This window comes from Ochotona princeps, chromosome 1, assembly GCF_030435755.1.
Source record: "Ochotona princeps isolate mOchPri1 chromosome 1, mOchPri1.hap1, whole genome shotgun sequence".
NCBI lineage: Eukaryota > Metazoa > Chordata > Mammalia > Lagomorpha > Ochotonidae > Ochotona > Ochotona princeps.
In genome coordinates, this window is record NC_080832.1 from 165,173,342 (window position 1) to 165,194,897 (window position 21,556).

A 21,556-nucleotide genomic window follows, 5' to 3' on the forward strand; every position below is an offset into this window, starting at 1 on the left:
AACTTGGAAAGTTTTTCTAAAGGAAGTTACATGAGACCCTAAGTCATCTGAAGGAAGAAAAGACATCCTAAGCATAAAAGTAACAGAAGAAACAATGGAGGAGGTGAATTAACAGATTTACTGACACAAGAGCCATGTGTCAAAATCCAGGAATGTCACAGATAAAGCTGAAAGAGAAAATAACAAACTTGGGGAACTAGTTCCAACAGGAAAAGATGTAGTAGTTCTGCATTACAACGCCATCTTACAAATCAGAAAGAAAAGCATTTATGTGGGAATAAATGACTGCTTTGGACTCCTCGCTACCCTTTCTTCTGCCCCTTCCATGGTTCCATTTCCAGTGGAAAAGGGAGCAGCAGTAGAGAGAATCTCACAGCGACAGGAATCCGTTTCTCCAGAGACAGATGAAACCCTCACAGTAAGGACGCAGCAGAGAGTCCCGGAGACACGAAACATGACCCACACGTGCAACTAACCTCTGGGAGGATCACTATGCCTCCAGCAAAGAGCGAGGGCCTAAGGCCTGGCTCTCTGGTTTTCACTGCCGTTGCTGTTTGCACAATCATAGCCTTAACTCTTGGTTTTCCGCCTGTAAATAGGAAATAATTCCTATCTTGTAGAAGTATTTTTGAGATTTCCATTCAAGAAGTGTTTTTAAAAGAAAAAAAAATTTATTTGTGGGACCAATGTGCTAGTATAGCAGATTAGTCCTGTTCCTATAGCACCAGCATCCCATAGGGCACTGATTAAAGTTCAGCTGCTCCACTTCCTACCCATCTCCCTGCTAATGGCCTGGAGAAACAGCAGAGGATGGCCCAGTTCTTTGGACCCCTGCACCCACTCAGGAGACCTGGGAGAAGCTCCTGGCTCCTGCCTTCAGACTGGCCCAGCTCTGGCTGTTGGTGTGTTAGTGACCATTTGTGGGGCGAACCAATGGAAGGAAGATTCTCTCTCTCTCTGTGCCTCTTTCAAGTAAAAATAAACACATTTAAAAAAATTTTTTTGAAAGACATAGAGAGAGAGAGATGACAGATTTTCCACCTGCTGATTCCCTGTCCAAATAGCCACGATGAATATGACTAGCCCAGGCTGAAGCCAGGATCCAGGAACTCCATCTGGCTTGATCACATGGGTTCAGGAAGGGCCCACGCCCTTGAGTCATCTTCTGCTGCCTTACCAAGTGCATTAGCAGGTAGCTGAACTGGCAGTGGAGCATTTGGGACTCAGACTGGCACCCATGCAGGATGCAGGATGCAGGTGTCACAATCGGTATCTGAACTCACTGTGCCACAAAACATCAGTCCCCAGAAGTCTCAAGAAAGTCTTGAAAAACAGATGTTTGTATAAAACATTCGAGGGGAGGAATGGAGCAAGGTTGATTATTGGGTACTAAGTTATAATTAGGTAACAGCAGGAGGCTTTGGTATTCTGTCACACAGTATTTCTCTTAAAAAAGTGAGGAAGGTGGTAGACATTTGGTGTGGTGGTTAAGACAATCCTTGAGGACATCCATCTCACATAGCAGAGTGCTTTTTAAAAGCGCCACAAGTGCTACAAAGAATTTCTTATGCTGTGATACCATTTATACCCAAAGTAACACCAAATATTGGATATCTGTTTACCCAATAGACATATTAAAACACACCAGATTCCTGATAGAAAAAAAAAACAGGAAGGTTACATACAAGAGTTATTTTGCTTTCTTGTCTGTTGAATGTGGCCATCTACATCACACCTTGGTCTTGTGCCAGCTGGAGACATCTCTGCACACAGAGCATACCAGCTAATGACAGACTCCCTGCCCTGTGGGTCAACAGAAAATCTGCACTGAGGCTGATGTTGAGGCAAGGTCTCAGCTGGGGCAAACGTGCACCCCAAGAGAAGGTTTGAAGATGCCCAGGGTCACCTTCACGATTGCCTTGGGGCAAAGGGCGTTGTTGCGGGAATAGAAAACAGAGGCCATGAACACTGTTGAACACCCTACAACACACAGGCCAGCACACCATTCAGAAGTATGTGATACTAAATGCCAGAGAGCTGAAGCTGAGAAGCCCGATGTGGGCCCCTGGAAAATTAAGGACCTGCTAAACTGAGTGAGATATTAAATTTGACTACTTTACAGATGAGGCCTTTTTCTAAACAATCAGACAAATAAAACCACTTCTTTCCAACCACGGACACTGAGTTAGAAGAGAGAGTGCCAGTGACAGAGTGGCTCCTACCCAGACTGTCACCTCTACTTCTCCTCTCTGTGTCTGTCCACAGCAGGCACAAAACCATCTCCTGGAAGGCATGTGCAGCTTAATGTCATCTCAACTGGGTAAAATATTATGGGCTTTTCTCCGAAGCTAAAAATCTATCAGGCTTGCATCCTAATTCAGAATAACCCTGCCTATTTCCACAGCTGAAAGAAGTATAACCTAAGTATTGTTTTTCAACATCCCCTGAGACGAGCTGGTTGAGCAACAGACCAGATCTCAGATCTACACCACTAAATCATTCCATTGGCCACATCACCCGTGATGATCATGTCTACCACAAAAACATTCAGTTTCATATCAGAAAAATCCAAAGAGGCAGTGCCCTAAGAAAGACTGAACTTTGTTCTCTTGCAGTAAAAGTTAACCTCAAGGTAGGCAGTCTCAAGGTGGGGTAAGTCTAACGCCTCCATGACACCATCCTGCTTCTTCGTGTTCTCCATGATCCTCACTGTTCAAGATGCCACATATCCAAATCAGCAGAATGGAGATATGTGAGGGGTCCTGGTTTAAAGACACTTCCAGAAAGTTCTTTGCAACGCAATTAACTGCTTTTATCACCTTGACCAGAATTGAATTACCTGGTACACCTCATGGTAAAGAAGATAGGAACATTGATTTCTAGTTCAGCAGCAATGCGCCTAGCTAAGAGTCAGGATTTCTTTCAATAAAGAAGATTTTGGAAGGCAAGTAGAAGTTCGTACTTCAGTCTTGCCTGTGAACTCTTCAAACATCTAAGAATATAGGCCCGTTTATTTCCATGTAGACTCATACGCTTCGGTCTGCAGAGGAGTCTCACTCAGAGTCCTCAGGGTAACACGCAGTCCCCTTCATCACGGCCACATGTGATGCTGCGGTAACATGTAGACCCAGAGCTAAGCTTTCCGCAGCAGAAGAAGCTGAACAACCATAAGGAACACTCATGTCAGAGAAGGAAGAAGAAATATCCCAAGTGCTTGTCTGTAGCGAGTACCAAACCCTGCCCATACAGGAGCAGCAAAGACTGTTGTCAGCACAGTTCTTTCCAAGGTCAGCCTGTCTGACAGCTGCCACCTTGGAGTAACTCTCATGTCCACCGTCCCCCGTGACCTCTGTCTCTGCATTGTCCACACTTCTCCACGGCCACACCGGAGCCAGGAGCAGCAGCAGATTATCATCTTTAGAGAATCATGTCTTCCTTGCTTGTGCAGGTGCAACTACTCAGGAAGTCTTTTGAGAGCTGAATACTCAGAAGCTTTCACAGGCCAAGTGTGGGGCTTGTGTCCAAGCACAGCAAATCTGCCTTCAATCTATTGGCTTCTTGTCAGCGCCAAGTGTGACTTGCCCCAGCCTAGCGCTGTGTCCAGAAATGTGCTTCAAGCCTAATGACTCTGATCTTTTATTTATAGCTCTTGATGCTCCGTCTATCCCTTCCCTCTCAAAATGAGGCTGGCTCCCTGGAGACCTTTTGAAATGAAGATAAACCTGAGTGGATGTCCACATCCCTAATCTCATTGTTATTACTGGGCTTGTTCCCATTGTCTGCCCAGACTGCTAGGAAAGGGTGTGGGGGCCACCTCGTTCCCTCCTACCAAGGCTGGATGGCCTCATTAGCCACTTGTTACTGCTGCCAACCCTGCGGATCAGGTTCCAGATTCTCCTTGGAACTGCCCATCGTGGGTATGTGCTCACTCACCCACAGGTTCACCACAGGGGATGATCCTTCTCAGCAGGACTTAACCTGAAGAGCTAGACACACCTCTGGCACACCAGTCATTGCTGTGTGTCATGGGGTTTGGAGAACAGAGTAAGGAAGCATTTCCTCACTGCTCTTCCACAACTGTTAGGTGCTTCGAAAACACATAGTGAAAAGGAGGAGGGAAAGAAAGTTCATTCTAGCTGCAAGGTACGGAATGGCTTGAAAGGTGGCTTAACAGGGGAAACTTCTAGGGAGGCTCCAAAGGAAATGCAATCTTGAGATGATGAGGGTCTTGACGAAGGTACAATGGCAAGAAGCGGACAAGAACAGGCCAGAATGCCCTTGACGAGGTGAACGGTGCTTGGAGCAAGCCGAAGCACGGTGTATGAGAGAAGAGGGGGAGACAGCTCAATGCCCTGGTTTCTGTCTTGGAGAGTCAAGTGAGGAGTGGGACCAGAAGGCTGGGAGAAGAACAGCAATGTGAACAGCGTCATACATCCAAAAGAGGTCATAGGAATCCAGGACCTGCGGGGGAGAGCTGACTTGGAGAAATTACAGAGCTGTTGATTCCCAAAGCGACTGGCAGTGCGAAAGGGCACAGCTGGGCACCTGGCCTCTGCTGGTCCCCACCACTGACCAGGTCTTATCCCATGCTTGGGTTCCTTGTCCTGATCTCCATGCAAAGTTACTTGTGTGTCCCTTGCTCTCAGAGTATCTCGCCTAGCTACTCTGGCTAAGCATCTAATGCTGGAAGCCTGTAGGTAAAACAGCTTATGGGTATCCATGCACTTCTGAATTCTAACCTGACAGAATCAATACACTGGAATCCATAGAACTCTCAGAAATTTTCCTCCCTTATTTTTTAATTTGGATAGGTGGTTATTACTGAGCCAAACTGCCATCTCAAGATGCCACCTCCGCCACTCTAATCTATGTCCTCAACAATGTATTTTCTAAAAATCAAGCATTTGGGGCTTTGCTTTGAAAGTATAAAGTGCTTTTGCAAATCCTAACCATTTATGCCTTAGAAGAAATCTATGTAAGCGCTTGGATGTGTATTTTAAAAAGGAATTGTAACCTGAATCTGTTTCTCACCCTAGGGAGACAGCCATGCTGGTGACACCTGGACTGCAGGTAGCCAAGAAGAGGCAAGTCCTATGTCAGTACACCCAGGGAAGCATTCCCATAAGAACTGTTGGGGTCCCCTTCACTGTGTATCCACAGCAGGGCAACATTTGTGACACTGCACTCCAATTCTTTTGGCAAGTCTGTTTTTGCCTCTGGACAGTAAGTTCCAAGAAAAGAAACAGTTTGCCCACCTTTTCACCCTTTTTGCTGGACCTTCACACAATGCTGACTACAGCAGGTGTTTAATAAAGATCTGTGGAGCAGATGAGCAAGTCTGCCAAGGCAGATGCCACTCACACAGCCCTCCAGGAGCTCCACGTAGCCCCAAGTCACATGGCAAGCTTTGCAGGAGACAAGATCACTGCTGTTCCATCTTCCACCTGGGAGAAAGCATGAAGAATATTTATTAATAACACAGGCCATGTGGCAAGAGCCAGAGAGAGAGAGAGAGAGAGAGAGAGAGAGAGAGTATTTAAGGGAACAGCAGCAAAAAGGCAAAGCAAGCACTGCCGCAGTGGGAGCACCATGGAAAAGTGGTGGGCCAGGGCAATGTCAGGAAACTCTTGGACTCCGAGAGGATGAACAGACACAGGGGTAACTAGGAACGGGAGACAGTGTGCACTGGGTAGAGAAGCTTGATGGGGAAGACTTGAAAGATAAATTTTAATAAAAATTACTTAAGAAAATATTTAGTTGAAAGGCAAAGTGTCAGACAGAGTGAGAAAGGGATTATTTGTTTGTTTGTTTGTTTTGCTGGTTGACTCGCCAAAGAGCCACAACAGCCAGGAGCCAGGAATTCCATCCAGATTCCCCATATGGGTGGCAGGGGCACAAGCACTTGAGCCATCTTCCAGGGTCTTCCCAGACACATCAGCAGGGGGTTAGATAGCGAGCAGAGCAGCCAGAACCCCAACCACCTCTGCGTTGCAAGCTGTGGGTCACTGGTTTAACTTACTGGGTCACAACACCAGCACCTACAAACTGTAAAACCCAAGGTGAAAGAAGGTACAAAGAAAATGCGCAAGAAGCCAAGAAGCCTTTCAGCTAATAACTATGTCTCAAAGGCGTCTCCAGTATGACTTCCTCTGTTATTCGAAAAGCTCTAAAAGTTTTTAACAGCCGAGAAATAAACATCTTAAGAAGAGAATTGGAAGACTGGAAGGAATTGTGGCGATCATTGAGCCTCTTCATTCTACACACATGGAAATCAGGGGGCTACAAATTGAACATCATTTCACTGAAGACACATTGCTGGGTCCTTTTTGGAGCAAAAGTCCCAGCCTCTATATTTCCAGAATAATGCTCATTCCAATAGCTACTTGTTTCCTCTCTCCATTTCTCCAAAGAGATTAAATCGAGTGAATATACACAACTAAGAGAGAGGACAAGTACGAGGCCTGGGAAGCAAGGGCTGAATGAATCTGGATTACTGCTGTACTGCTAGAGCTCAGCCCAGGGCCTACACAGAATGGTTTAGAATCAAATTTTAATAGTTGGATGAATGGATGATGGCGTGAGTGAATAAATAAATGAATGGATGAATGATGGATAAAAAAGTGGATGGGTGGATGTGTTGGTCGATGAATGGGTGGATGGACAAACAGATGAATGAGTTAGATGGGTGGGCGGATAGATGAGTGATGGGTAGGTGGATAGATGGATGAATGAATGGATGGGTGAGTATGGCTGGATAGGTGAGAACGTGGGTGCGTAGATAAATGGGAGACTATGGGTAGGTGGATAGGTGGGTGGATGGATGGATGGATGAGTGGATGGGTGGATGGATGGATGCATGGATGGATGGATGGAAGAGTGGATGGGCAGGTGGACAGATGAATGTTGGATGGGTGGATGGAGAATTGGTAAGTAGATGGATGGGTGGATGGACTAATGGCGGATGGATGTGCTCTTCAGAGCTACCACCACCACCCAGATAGTCACTGGATGAACTTCTAATTTTAAGCATTATCTGAATTCAACTCGCATCTGCCTATGTTCAATGATTGCAGGTTGACTTAGAAGATGCATGATAAATATTGACCTAATGAATAAATGAGATTAGTGATGTTATCAAATGAAATGCAATCTCATTAAAACTTAAAATGTAGACCCATGCAGATGATTAGCAATACAGGAAAATAATGTGTTAAATGCCAGGTATCTGTATATAGGCAGTGCGATGATTCCAGGAGTTGTTTCCGAAACTAGGTCCTCTTTGAGCGTGAAAGGGAATCTTATTAATATGCCAAGGCAGTAGGAACCTACTGGGTCATATCTCAAGGTACTTTTTTCAGTTTCATAACAATATAAAAATGCCTGTGGCGGCTAACTTTAAAAAAAAAAAGGAGATCTTTGGGCCAACGTTGTGACATAGTGGGTAAAGCCATAGCCTGCTTCACCAGCATCTTATTTGGGCATCAATTCAAGTTCTAATTGTTCCACTTCCAACCCAGTTTCCTGATAATTTAATGCATCTGGGAAAGCAGCAGAAAATAACCCAAGAGAATGAGCCCCTGCTACCCATGTGGGAAACTCCAAAGAAGCTCCTGGCTCCAGACTTCAGCCTTGCCCAATGTTGACCATTGCGGCCATCTGGAGAGCGAGCCAGCAGATGGAAGATCCTCTCTCTGCACCTCTGACTTTCAAAAACAAAAAATCAGTGGCTGGTTGTTTTTTTGTTTTTGTTTTTTTAAAGGAAGAGGTCTGCTTTAGTTCACAGTCAGAGGTAAGCCAGACCCCATTGGTTTGGCCACTGGAGATGACACTCTCACTATCAGATCCCAAAACAGCAAAGAGCATCATCTGGCAAGAGACAGGGAGCATGTGTGTGTTTGTCTGCACCCATATGGGCTCCTGTATTTAACCATAGCAGCCACAGCGTACTGACCTAGTTCAAGCCTGCCATCTCCCGAGGGCCCCACCTTCAAGCACCACTATTGGATTCAGTTTTCACCCTCTTAGTTCAAGTATCACCAGACATAGCGGGCTCAGCCTTTGCTGCCTAGGTTTTGGAGACACACTGAGCACTCAAACCAATATTTACACTGCGACAGTGGATACAACAAATGTTCCACGTCCCCATGGTTGGGATCACTCTTCCCATTGGTAGCTGCTGCTATGTCTTCCTAAAATCCAATAAGAATGATGTCATAAGATGCAGAAAGTGTGCATGATGTTTGGCTTTAAGCAAAATGCCCTTTTTTAATTGCCTGATTGAGGGCATCCCAGAATTTTTTTTCAAACAATAGGAATGCTGTGAGTAAGGGTAGATTTATTCCCCCGTGGTGAGCAGCAATACCAGTACCACCTGGAACTGACTAGAAATGCAGAGTCTTTGGCTGTATCCTGGATCTACTGCAGTTAGAATGTGGCTTTTTTTTTTTTTAAAGATTTATTCATTTTATTACAGCCAGATATACACAGAGGAGGAGAGACAGAGAGGAAGATCTTCCGTCCGATGATTCACTCCCCAAGTGAGCCGCAACGGGCCGATGCGCGCCGATCCGATGCCGGGAACCTGGAACCTTTTCCACGTCTCCCACGCGGGTGCAGTGTCCCAAAGCATTGGGCCGTCCTCAACTGCTTTCCCAGGCCACAAGCAGGGAGCTGGATGGGAAGTGGAGCTTCCGGGATTAGAACCGGCGCCCATATGGGATCCCGGGGCTTTCAAGGCGAGGACTTTAGCCGCTAGACCACGCCGCCGGGCCCCAGAATGTGGCTTTTAAAGAGAAAAGTCTGGTCTTAGAAATAGAGGGTAGAGGAGCCAGAGTTGTGGCCTAAATAGTTAAGCCACCACCTCCAGTGCTGGCATCCAAACAGGTGCCGGTTCATGTTCCAGCTGCTCCACTTCCTACCCAGCTCTCTTTTTATGGCCTGGGAAACAGCGAAGGATGATCCAGGTTCTCTGGACCCTGAACCCACGTGGGAGACCAAGAAGAATCTCCTGGACCTTGGCTTTGTATCAACTCAGCCTGGTCACTGTGGTTGTTTTGGGGAGTGAGACAGTAGATGGAAGGTCTCTCTCTCTTTCTCCTTCTCTTTGTAAATATGCCTATCTGCCTTTCCAAAAATTAAAAAGTGAACAATACAAACACAAAAAGGAAGGGAGAAAGAAGAGAAGGAAGGAGAAAGAAAAAAGAAAAAAGAAAAGAAGGAAGGAGAAAGAAAAGAAGGAAAGGAAGGAAGGAAGGAAGGGAAGAGTTGGAGTTGTGGTGCAGGGTAAACCCCCACCAATAATGTTGGCATCTCATATGAATGAAGGTTTTAATTCACTTCTGATTGAGCTTTATGCTAACGCACCTGGAAGGAAGTGGAAGATGGTCCAAGTGTTTAGGCCTCTTCCAACCAGTTGGAAGACTTCTATGGAATTCCTGGCTCCTGGCTTCAGTCTGGCCCTATCCCAACCATTATGGCCATTTGGAGATTGAACCAGCAGATAGAAGAATCCCACTCATTCTCTCGTAAAATCTGTCTTCAAAAAAAAAAAATCTTAAACAGAGCAAATTTGATGTAAGGAAGAAGGCAGTGAATAAAATAGTAGAGGAAGATTAGATAATGGAATACCAGAATAGAAGGAGTAAGTTCTCGTGTTGTGCAGGATTCTACAAGGTGACTATTTCTCACCATAACTGATTGACTGATTTGTAAAAAACTGACAGGCTTGAAGATTCCCAACAAAAAAAAAAGAAGACAGCTGTTTAAAAAGATGGAAGTCCCAGCTGCTCGAAACGCATCATTGCACGATGTATGCATGAATCAAATTATCAGACTGCACTCCATAAATAGGAACAGTTTTGCATTCCATTTTTAAAATTGATATTTTCAAAACATAGGTAGCCCAAAATGCAAAGAATTTGCTGATTCACTGCTCCCGGTACACAAACAGCCAGGACTGAGCCAAGCTAAAAGCCAAAATCAGAAGCCAGAAACTGCATCTGGGTTTCCAGGTGGGCAGCAGGAACTCAAGTGCTTGAACGGTTTTCTGCCGTCTCCTGGGGTGCACTTGAGCAGGAAGCTGAATTGGAAGCACGGAGGTTGGGATTCAAACCAGGTGTTCATTAGTTCCCCCTCCTGTTGGCAAAACGTATCCAAAATGTGTTGCCCTTTATTTTTTTTTTTTATCGCTTTTAAGTTTGTAGAATATTCATGATGAGAGTGAGGAAGATGTGTTTCTGAGGAAGAACAGTCAAAATGGAGAGGATTCCCAGCATTCCTATACCTGTCTGCTCAGAGGCAACCCCAGAAAACAAACTCCAGATCACCTGATAAGCCACTCCACTTTGCTCTCAAACTTCTCTCAAAGAGAGACAAAAAAAAAAAAAAAAGCCAAAACCAAAGCAACAGCCAAACTTGGAAATGCAAAGTATTCCAGGAAATTTTTCATTTCACCCATTTTTGTAGAGATTCAACAAAAGCTTTTTTATCTTTTCCGCTTGCTCTGGGACTGCCTGGCTCCTCTTTCCTGCTTCTGTTTTGCTGGCTCTGGGCCCGGCATGAACTTGGTAACACTGGGCAAAGCCACAGCTGCATGCCAGCCTGCATGGCATCTCTATTTTGCAGTCATTAAATCGCTGCTGCCATCTCCAACATGTGTTGGCGAACATGTGACCCGATGAATCAATTCTCTGCAGAATACAGCAACAATAATGAGGCTGGGGCAATTAGCATGAGGACCAGCGGGTCTTCCGTGCGGGCTCTCAACCGTGTTAATATTCACCGCATAGCCTGGGTGGCTGCTGTTGAGAATTCCACCGCTGCCCCTGGTGCTGGCCCGGCTGCCGAGCTGGGAACAGCCAGCGGGGAGCTGGGAGGCAGCTGCTGAGCAGCCGCTTCCTCCCTCCAGGCACTGACCGTGGCCAGCGGCCGGGAGGGACTGGGAGTGCCTCCACATAGAGCTCTTTCATGGCTCTTGAAAGCCGCTAAGTCACAGTTTCTTTGGCCGGCTAGCCTGACACCTTTAAGAATTTACATTTCTGAACTTGTCATTGAACAGGCTCTTCTCCCTGACTCTGGGGAAGAGGACTGGAGTGCTGGGTCTGCATGGAAATGAGCCCCTTTCCCGAGGGGCTTGGGGAGGAGTAGCACTCTCCTAACCTAACTCTGCCTCCATGGATTTTATATTCCTCAAAGCACGAGCGGACTCGGAGATGGTGGAGTCTGCGCAAACCAGAGCCCTGGGACCTCTGCTTTGAAGGACTGTTTGTAAAGCGAGGGTTTTACCTGCCCCCACCTTGTTAGACGGCAGGAAGGGTGAAACCACACAAAACGAGAGCCTGAATCTGACAGCTCTTTCCTGTCTACAAACCAAAAAATAATCTATCCACGCCAGAGGCCTTCCAAAGCCAGTGGAGAAAGCGCATGTTGAAAAGAACTGCACTGAGTGTTAAACATTGTCCTCCCAAATAAGCCTTTGATTAGGTTTCCTACGTACTTTTTGCAGTAGCCTCAGGTATAGCTTTTTTAAAGGATTCTATTATTTTGAAGATTTATTTATTTTTATCTGGAAGACAGATTTTTACACAGAGAGAGAGAGGGGAGACAGAGATTGTCCCTCCTCAAAAGGCTGCAACAGCTGGAGCTGAACCAATCTGAAGCCAGGAGCCAGAAACTTCTTCTGATCTCCCACTTGAGTGGTAGACATGGGCCATCCTCCACTGCTTTCTCAGGCCATTAGCAGGGACCTGGATTGGAAGTGGAACAACCAGGACGTGAACCAGCACCCACAGGGAATGCAGCACCATGGGCAGAGGATTAACCTAATGCACTACCATGCACTAACCCAGGATTCTATTATGTTAAAGTGGTAAATTGGCTCACTAGAACCCAGGAGCTGATGAGGCCAGGGCTTCCTCAGAGAGGTCCACAAACTTGCATACTGAACAGGATCGGGTCACTTTGCTAACAGACGCTTCTCCTTGCCATGACCACCCTGAGCATCAGAACACCTGTGTGCTGAGCTCCCACTACGGAACTCACAGCAGTGGGATGCTTGTGCAAAGTACTGACTTTGGAGAAAAAAATGATGCTTATGGAGAATTAACTGGAGGCTGTGCAACTTCTTCATCCTGCCAGATAGTGCCCAATCTATCTGTGGATCAAACCTGGCTGTCGGAGCGCTCCATGTGAAGATCACAGGTCTGTGTCTCCCTGTAGAAGCAACTTGACTGAATTGTGTTCACACAAGGAGGTGCTGTCAAATCCAGCTAAGACGTGGCATGCTTGGGACTGGTGCAACGGCTCAATTAGCTAATCCTCTTTAATCTCACAAATAATAACATTGACCTCGGAACTGGGAGTCTCTCTCTGCAGTGACCACTGGGAAATGAAGTCAAATGCATTTGGCCAACAGATGACTGGATTCAGAAATCATTTCTTCCTGGACTTCAATTTTCCTGCGTCCTTTTCCCTTTAACAATTGCTCTTTGCTTTTTGAAGGTCTTGCTCTTGCAAGTCAACTTGTTTTTGCGAAGAATCAACTCTGATCCGTTCATAAATTTTAGTTTGGGCCCCCCAACAGCACCTGCAAAGGGCGCCCCGGCTTAAGGTCTTTAAGCCAAGTACTTCTAGCAGGCGTGCTTTTCCGATGATGACCAACTCGGATTGGCAGAGGCATGTGTAAATCTTGAATGGAAGCCAATCGCGTGTCCCAGAGCTTGCGGCTGACAGACTTTCATTTCAGAATGTGCATTTGGCTTCTTTGATAAGTGACGCTACCAGATGTGGGAGGGCAGATAAGTACTTGATCTTCAACGTGGAGCTCTTGGAGTTGTCAACACACATAGAGTAAAATCTTCATTGGTTGAGCTGTGAAGTTTATTCTTTGCTCCCTGATTATATTAAACGAATGAAAAATATAAGTGGGAGGAAGAATATTTGAACATTAGGAAGCTACTCCCAACAAATTGCATTATTCTGTACATATTAAATGCCATTAGATGATCTTTATTATCTAGTATTGGTTTGCTTAGTACTTTAATACAATGCTTATAAGCCTTTATTGTGCTATATTAACATTTGATCACTCTAATTTCCAAAGAATTCCATCCTTGAGAGTGATAAAAATATACTCTTGCAAACTATTCAAAAGTCAAATCACTTGCTGAGATACAATGTAAAAACCTCTCCAATTTGTTGGAATTTGGTATGTGCTTTTTGAACAACCTTTAGCAACATCTGCTCACTCTCTTTTTGAAATCACCCCTGTCTTGAATCCTGTAACAGCACATTCCCTTTCCACTCTCCTTCCAACTTGATGAGTCTGTCTTAAACACTTGCTTCTCTCACTTCCCAGTGGTGAGCATTCCCTAAATGCAGCCCTGGCCATTTGTCCCTTCGAACTTGCTGGGGTACCTAACCCTCTTCTGGCATGAACTTCCTCTCAGTAGATGACTGTTCTCCCAAGTTGCAATCTGCGGTCTCAGAACCCCTGCCTGCTGGTCACTTCCACTGGCATTTCGAATGTGTGACATCAGCCATGAAGAGTTACTATGGATTTCATCAGTGTTATAAGACAGCATATCAGGAAAAATCTTTTGTTGGCTATGTACTAGGTACTACAACAGATATGATAAAAGCAAATTTCATTTAATCCTCTGAATCATGTTGTAGATGGATTTTAACTTCCACTTTATCAGGAATTTGGGAATAAGACAGGTTTAAAACAAAACTGCTCAGTTTTCATAGCAAGTAGATGAAAAACACAAGATGGACTCCAACCTGTCATTTGAGCCATATCTTATATGTAGTATTAATATTTTTTGTTTTCTCCATAGTAAACTTTTTCTCCTCATCTCCCAGTTTTTGCCTGCAGTATAATAATTTTCCTGGATATAGAAGTTTAAAACTTTGAATTTTTATTTGTTTTTTTTTCTTCTTCATTTTACCCTTCCTATCCATTACTAATTCCTGTAATATTGTTTCTTTTTAAAAAGATTTATTTGTATATTTATTTATTTATTTATTTGAAAGGCAGAGTTACAGAGAAAGGGAAAGAAAAGAGAGTGAGAAACAGAAAGAAGAGAGAGGGTGTGTTGCTTCACTCCCCAGATTGCCACAGTGTCTGGGGTTGGGCCAGGCTGAAGCCAAGAGCTTCCCGTATCATTAGCAGGGAGCTAGATCAGAGGCAGTGCAACTGGCACCCAATGGAACACCAACATTGCAGGTGGTGACCTAACTCCATTTTCGGCTGTACCACTCGCCCCAGTGTGACTTCTTGGTCATTCGCCTCTCTCCCTTCCCCGGTTCACACCTTCCTCATCCGGATCTATGATAAACCACTGTCGTCTCTTCTGCCTGCAGCTCCTCCTTATACCTGCCTTCGCTGACTGCTGTGAGGGATCCTCTGGAGGACAGCAGCTGCCCACTAGTTCAACTGATCAGCAACCCGCTGCTGACCACAGGATCGTAAGATCATACCTTTTACTACTACTACTGTAACTGTTACTGTTATTGTTATTTTATGTGAAAGAAAGAAGCAGAGATCTTCCATCTGCTAACTGGAAATGAGCCAGGCCAAAGTCAGGAGCCCAACACCACATCCGGTCTCTAATACACAGGTGGCACAAACCCGAATACTTGAGGCAACATGGACTGCCTCCCAAGGGCATGTTAGCAGGAAGCTGAAATTGAAAGTAAAATAGCCAGGACTTGAACCTAGAGACTCCAAAATGAGACGCAGACATCTCAAGTCGTGTCCCAAACACTTGCCCGTGTTTCAAGGTTCCCAGCCTGAAACTCCAGCTTTTTTCCACCTGTTTTTCCACTTTTATTACCCACTGCACCCAGAATATTCATTTCACTCCGATGCTGTTCACACTGCCTGAAATAGGCATTTTATTTTCCATCTCCTCAATTTTTGCCCAGTCTTTCCTCTCTTGATATGTGAGTGGGCTTCAAAGAATTCGTGCGAAATGGAATTGAAAGATTATTTTGGTGCAAACGTATTTTGAAATCTATTCATAGAATTTTTTTTTCCAAGCACATACATTTTCCATGGACTTCTTGTGTGTATCCTCCTCCCACCTCTTTCCTTTAAACTGTGCAACTCAAGAAAGGCATGTGATGTCAAGGTTAAGACGTAGCTAAGGATGCCTACCAAGGAGTGCTTGGGTTCAAGTCCCATCTACTTCACTTCCTGTTCCGAGCTTTCTACTAATGGCTACCCTGGGATACAGGTGCTTGGGTCCCGGTCGTCCACCTGGAAGGTCTGATGCAGTTCCTGACTGCTGGCTCCAGCCTGGCTTGCCTCTGCTATGGCGGGCATTAGGAGGGTAAACTAGTAGAAGGGAGAAGGTTTCTCTGCCTTCAAAATGAGTAAAAATAGACAAGTAATTTAAAAAAAAAGAACATAATCCAACTCAAGTCTCTGAGTTGGTTTTCTGGTTTTCATCTTCTAAAATTTACCTACTGCGTTGATCACATGTTAACCTCATGCTATAATTAAAATTCTTGGGTCTTTTTAGTAGATACTTTCAAGTATATTTTTCACTTTAACTGATGCATAGAAATTGTGTATATTTAAGGGATCTGGTATGACATTTCAAAAGATGTATACAATTTGTAATGATCAACTCAGAGTGTTTGACCTGTCATCTCAGACGTTTGTCATTTCTCTATGTTGGGAACATGAAACATTCCCTCTAGCAGCTCTCTGGAAATATTCAATTAATGGTTATCAGTCACAGCTACCTGACAGTGCCATACATCACTAGCATTCAGTCCTCCTGTCCAGTTAACCCATCCCCTTTCCTTCTCACCAATATCCTTGGAAGGTTCTCATAACCAGTGGTTTGCTTCTCTACTTCTTTGAGACACAATTTGTCTCTTCCGTATAAAAGTTAGAACAAGACGTACTTGATTTTCTGTGGCTAATATATCATGCAACGTCTTCTGATTCTATCTATGCTGCTCAAATAATAGAATCTTATTCCTTTGTATGGCTAAGTGGTATTCCATGTGTCTATCTACTGCATTTTCTTTAAGTATTTCTCCTTCGGTGGACACCTGGGTTGAAAGTATATCTTGCTTTTTATGAATTGTGCTTCAGTGAACACAGAAATGCAGATGTCTCATCCACACACTGTTTCCTCAGGGTATATGGGAGTACTTCCAAAAGTTCCTAGAAACATTATTAAAAGAGAATTTTGTTTTGGCATAGAATATTTTGAAATCCATGCGTATGAAAGAGGTCTAGGAAAGTTTGTGCAAGGGTAGGCGTATGGTCCAGTGGCTAAATCATTGCTTGGAATGCCCTGCCTCCCACTGTACTTCCCAGCTTTCTGCTCTTGTGTGTTGTGGGAGCCAGAAGCAGCTGTCACTTCTGTGGAGAACCCTGAACTTCCAGGCCCCATGAAGGACCCTGTGCTGCCTGGGCCCCGCAGAGTGCCCAGAGCTGCCTGGGCCCCGCAGAGCATCCTGAGCTGCTAGGACCCTGCAGAGTGCCCTGAGCTGCCCGGGTCTGCTCATTGCAGGCCTTTGAGGAGTCACACCAGCAGATGGAAAATCTCTCTGCTCTCTGCCTTTAAACCAAGGAAAAATAAGTAGATAAATAATGTGTGACGTTCACAGACACGCTTTCTATGAAAAAAAAAAATACACACATTTCAAAACTAAAAATAAATCTATTTTAATTTCATTTTCCCATGGACTTTTTGAGTTACCTGTAATGCTGCATGGTAGAAATACTGGGTCATATCATAGTGCTGCGTCTACTTTACTAGGGAACTCCCATCCTCTCCTCAGACGGCTGCTCTAATTCGTGTTCCCACCAGAGAAAGATCTCTTTCTCTGAATCCTCAACAGTATTTGGTGTGTGTGTGTGTGTGTGTGTGTGTGTGTGTGTGTTTGGTAAGATAGTCATCTTCACTGGGGTGAGACTGATATTGACACTGGGGTTTTGACTGATATTTTCCTGATGGTTAATAATGCTGAACATTCCCCCATATTTTTGCTGGCCGTGTGTATATCCTCATTCGAGGATTGTCTGCTCAGGTCATTTGTATACTTGTAACCTGAATGATGTTTTTCCATTGAGTTGCTTCCATTTCTAATGTATATTGGAAAGTAACCATTTGTTACAGTAATAACTTGCCAACATTTTCTCCTAGAAAATGTCTCTTCATCCTGTTCATTGTTTTCTGTGTAGGATTTTGATGTAATCCTTTTGTCAAGTGTTGCTTTTCTTTGAAGATTTATTTTTTTGTTGTTGTTTGAAAGGCAGAATTACAGACAGAAAGAGAGAGAGAGAGAACTCTTCCACGTGCTGATGTACTCCACAAATGACCACAAGGACCTGAGCTGAGCAGATACAAAGCCAGGACTCAGGAGCTTCTTCCAGGTCTCCCATGTGGTTGTAAGGGTCTCAAGGCTTTGGAACATCCTCCACTGATTTCCAAGGTCATAAGCAGGGAACTGGATAGGAAGTGGAGCAAGTGGGACACCAATTAGAGTCTATATGGGATTTTGGTAGTTGAAATTGGAGGATTGGCTGGCTGAGCCACGGTGCCAGACCACAAGTTCTACTTTTCTTACCTGTGTTTTTCAGTGTCTTGGCAAAAATAAAAATAAAATAATCTTCACTCAGGCTGATGTCCTAAAGCATCTCCTCTATGTTTTCTTGTAATCATTTCATAGATTGTGGCCTTATGGTCCTTGATCCATTTTGAGCTGGCTTTTCTGTGTAAGAGGAGTTAGTTTCCTGGCACCGACTGTTGAAGAGGTTTTTTCTTTCTCCTGTGCATGTTCCTGCTGCCTTTGTTGAAAATCAGTTGGCTGTAAATGCATGGACTTATTTTTGGGTTCCCTGTTCTGTTCAATTGGTCTGTTTCTGTTTTTATGCGGCACCATGCTGTCTTGGTTACTATAGTGTTGCAGTCAGCTTTGTTCTTTTTACTCATAATTCCCTTGGCTATTTTGAGTCTTTTGTAGTTCCATATAAATGTTAGAAGTAGTTTTTTTTTATTTCTATGAAGAATATCATTGGTATTATTGTTTTTATTTATTCATTTCATTTTACTTGGAAGGCAGAGAGAAACAGAAAGGGATCTTCCATCCACTAGTTCTTTCAGCCTGGGCTGAGTCAGGCCACAGTCAGGAGCTCAGAATTCAATCAGGATTTCCCAAGTGGGTGGAGTAACTCAGTACTCCCAGCCACCATCCTCTGTCTCCCATCTCCCATCTGCATAGCAGCAGGAAGCTGAACCCAACACGCAGAGGAGCTGCCTGGAATCAGGCACTCTCATGTGGAGTGTACGTGTTCCATGTGTCACTTCATGTTGTGATACGAATTGCATTGAATCTTTGGTCATTCTGGGTGATATGGACACTAACTATTCTCTTCCATTTCAAGAATCTGGGGGTTCTTTTTTTATTGGAAAGACAGATGTATAGAGAAGAGGAGAGACAGAGAGAAAGGTCTTCTGTCCGATGGTTCACTTCCCAAGTGGCCGCAATGGCTGGAGCTGAGCCAGTCTGAAGCCATGAGTCAGGAACTTCTTTCCAAGTCTCCCACACGGGAGCAGGGTCCCAAGGCATTGGGCCATCCTCAACTGCATTCCCAGGCCACAGGCAGGGAGCTGGATGGGAAGTGGAGCAGCCTGGACACAAACTGGTGCCCATATGGGATCCCTGCACGTTCAAGGCGAGGACCTTAGCCACTACGCTATTGTGTTGGAATCTAGGAGTTCTTTTAAACGTCTTTCATTTCTAACATCATTCATTTCTATAGTGAAATTTATTTCTGTCATATTTTCTGAGCTATTGTGCATGGGATTTCTCAACAATTTTCATTATTAATGGACAAAAAATGACTGATTTTGTATATATGTTGGTTTTGTATCTTACAGGCTTGACTGAATTGATGAGTTTTCACACCTTTGGTGCAATCTCTAGGTTTTCTGTAAATAAAATCTTATCATTATGAAAGAGGGGTAATTTAATTTGATCTCTTCCTTCCCTGTTTTTTTGGTAGCATCCTTCCTCCCTTCTTCCTTTTCTCTCTTCCTTCTTTCCTTCCCCTTGTCCTTGTTACTCCAGATGAAGGTGAACATCTCTGGGGCCAACGCTGTGTCATGTGGTTAAGCTGCCCTTGCAATGTCGGCATCCCATATAGCTGCTGGCTCAGGGTCCAGCTGCTCTGCTTCTGATCCAACTCCCTGTTAGTGTGTCTGGGAAGGCAGAGGAAGATGGCCTAAATGCTCAGGCCTCTGCCTCCCAGGACACCTGGAAGAAGTCCCAGGTTCCTGGCTTTGACCTACCCAGCCCTAGTCTTTGCTGACATTTGGAGAATGAACTAGTAGATAGAAGCCAGATATCTCTCTCTCTCTCCTTCTCTCTCTCTCTCTCTCTCTCTCTCTCTCTCTCTCTCTCTCTCTTTCTCTAGTTCTGAATTTCAAATAAGTCTGTCTTAAAAAAGTAAACATCCTGGGGCCGAGGCAGTGACTCAACAGGTTAATCTTCCACTTGCAAATGCCAACATCCCATAGGAGCACCAGCTATTCCGCTTCCTTTTTTAAAAAAATTTAATTTTTAACACGGTCTACATAGTTAACAGGAATGCACACACATATGGACCTCCAATTAGGGTGGGGAGTATTGAGGCATGGAGGAAGGGGAGTTGGGCAAATGTTTCAATATTTTTTTCTCCTGTGTCACCAAAGAGGGAAAGAGAGAAGGCAACTCCTTGCTCAAACCAAATCAGCACCCAGGAATGAAGCACAGTCTTTGATGACACCGTAGAGCCTCCAACGTGGAGAAGGCTATTCCAACATCTACTGGCTGATCAAGTCCACTTTAGTGCATCACAGAGCCAAGAGAGTGGTCCAGACTGCTCTGCTTTCCAACCTTTGATGAGGCACTCAACATCCTCTGCTGGCCTAAATGAGCTGGCTGCCATGTGTCCCATGTGTAACTGGGCATGCTGTTGACTGCACAGGCATCAGCAACCGTAAGGAGGCCTAGTCTCAATATGCATACTCCAAGGTCAGACCACATATATTGGGATTTTCCCTGTGGTCAATGTTTGTCCAGCCACCCGGTTGGGGACTCCCCCAAGAAACCTCACCTGGGTCATGTGCAGGGTGAGGTTTGGTCCATCACGTGCACCGGCCAACATACATACCAGTAGATGCAACTGATTAGTTCCACCCACGGCTCCATCTCTCACTTAAACTGATGGGTGCTGCATCCTAGTCTAGCTCAACCACCACAGAAGCAGTGTTCAAGCACACCAGCAGGTGCCATGGCACAGTCAGGATGACCTTCAACAACCCCCACCAGGCCCACACCCAGCCATGGTTTTTGCACGTACCAGCATGTGCTGCAGCCTAGTCTGGCTGGTCCTGCATTCCATCTGGCTCTCATGCACTCCTACGTGCTGCAGTTTAGCTAAGCCCAACTGCCCCCAGATTTGACCCATACATATATGGATGGATGTTGCTGCCTTGGCCAACCTGATCCACCCCAGCTGTGGTTCTCAGCTCACTGGAAGGAACTGCAGCATGACAGAATGCCCACAGCTCCCCTACCAGGCCTGCTCCCAACCCTAAATATTGTGCCTGCCAAGAGATATTATGGTCTAGCCTGACATGGCAGCAGGTGCTGTAGTCTAGCCCCGCTGGCCCTCACCCATTCTGGCTCTTGTACAAGCCAGCAGGTATAGCAGCCTGAGCTGCTATACACTCACAGCTCTCACACTCACCAGAGGAAGCAGTGGCCCAGCAAGAGAGGCCCCAAAGTTCCCCTGCTAGGCCTGCTCCCAGCCCAAGATGTTATATGTGCTAGTGATTGCTGAGGTCCAGTCTGATATGGTCCACCCCCAGTCTTGTATTTAACAGCAAGTGCCAGAGCATGGATCAGTTTGGTCCAACCCCAGTCCCAGCTCTTGCCAATGGGCACTTTTGACCTGAGAAAACAATGGAATCCTTGGGACCCTGTACCCACTTGGGAGATTTAGAAGAGGCTTCTGGCTCCTGGCTTCAGATCAGCTCAGCCCCAGCCATTGTGGCCATTTGGAGAGTGAACCAGCAGATGGAAGATTTTACTCTGTGTGTGTGTGTGTGTGTTCCCTTCCTTCTGTAAGTCTGCTTTTCAAAGAATGATAGATAAATCTTATAATGAATAAAAAGTAAACGTTGTTTGTGTTTGTATTTATTTATTTGTTGTTATTGGAAAAGTAGATTTACAGAGAGAAGGAAAGACAGAGATCGTTCATCTGCTGGTTAACTAGGAGCCTCGTCCAAGTCTCCCATATGGTTACAGGGTCCTAAGGCTTTGGGCCACCCTCCACTGCTTTCCCAGGCCACAAGCAGGGAGCTGGATGAGAAGTGGAGCAGCCGGGACACAAACTGGTGCCCATATGGGATGCTGGCATGTTCAGGCTAAGGATTAGCCATTTGAGCCATTGTGCCAACCCCCATTCCTGATCTTAACATTATTTCAACATTTACCCATTCGTTGTGAAGTAGGCAGTGGGTTTAGCATACACAGCCTTTACTCT

The 21,556-nt window shown here is 45.0% G+C and overlaps 1 protein-coding gene across 5 annotated transcripts in view; it reads left to right on the top strand.

Annotated features, from left to right (window-relative positions):
- The window catches only part of CDYL (chromodomain Y like), a 159,663-nt gene that overhangs the window by 16,885 nt on the left and 121,222 nt on the right, over positions 1-21,556 (top strand). For 3 of the 5 annotated variants that reach the window (XM_058668416.1, XM_058668415.1, XM_058668418.1), the window contains 2 exons: positions 5,037-5,223; positions 14,362-14,466. In XM_058668416.1, coding sequence (XP_058524399.1) covers positions 5,037-5,223; positions 14,362-14,466 — 292 coding nt within the window. The remainder of the gene's footprint in view (positions 1-5,036; positions 5,224-14,361; positions 14,467-21,556) is intronic. The other 2 variants (XM_058668421.1, XM_058668424.1) reach the window with 2 other exon arrangements.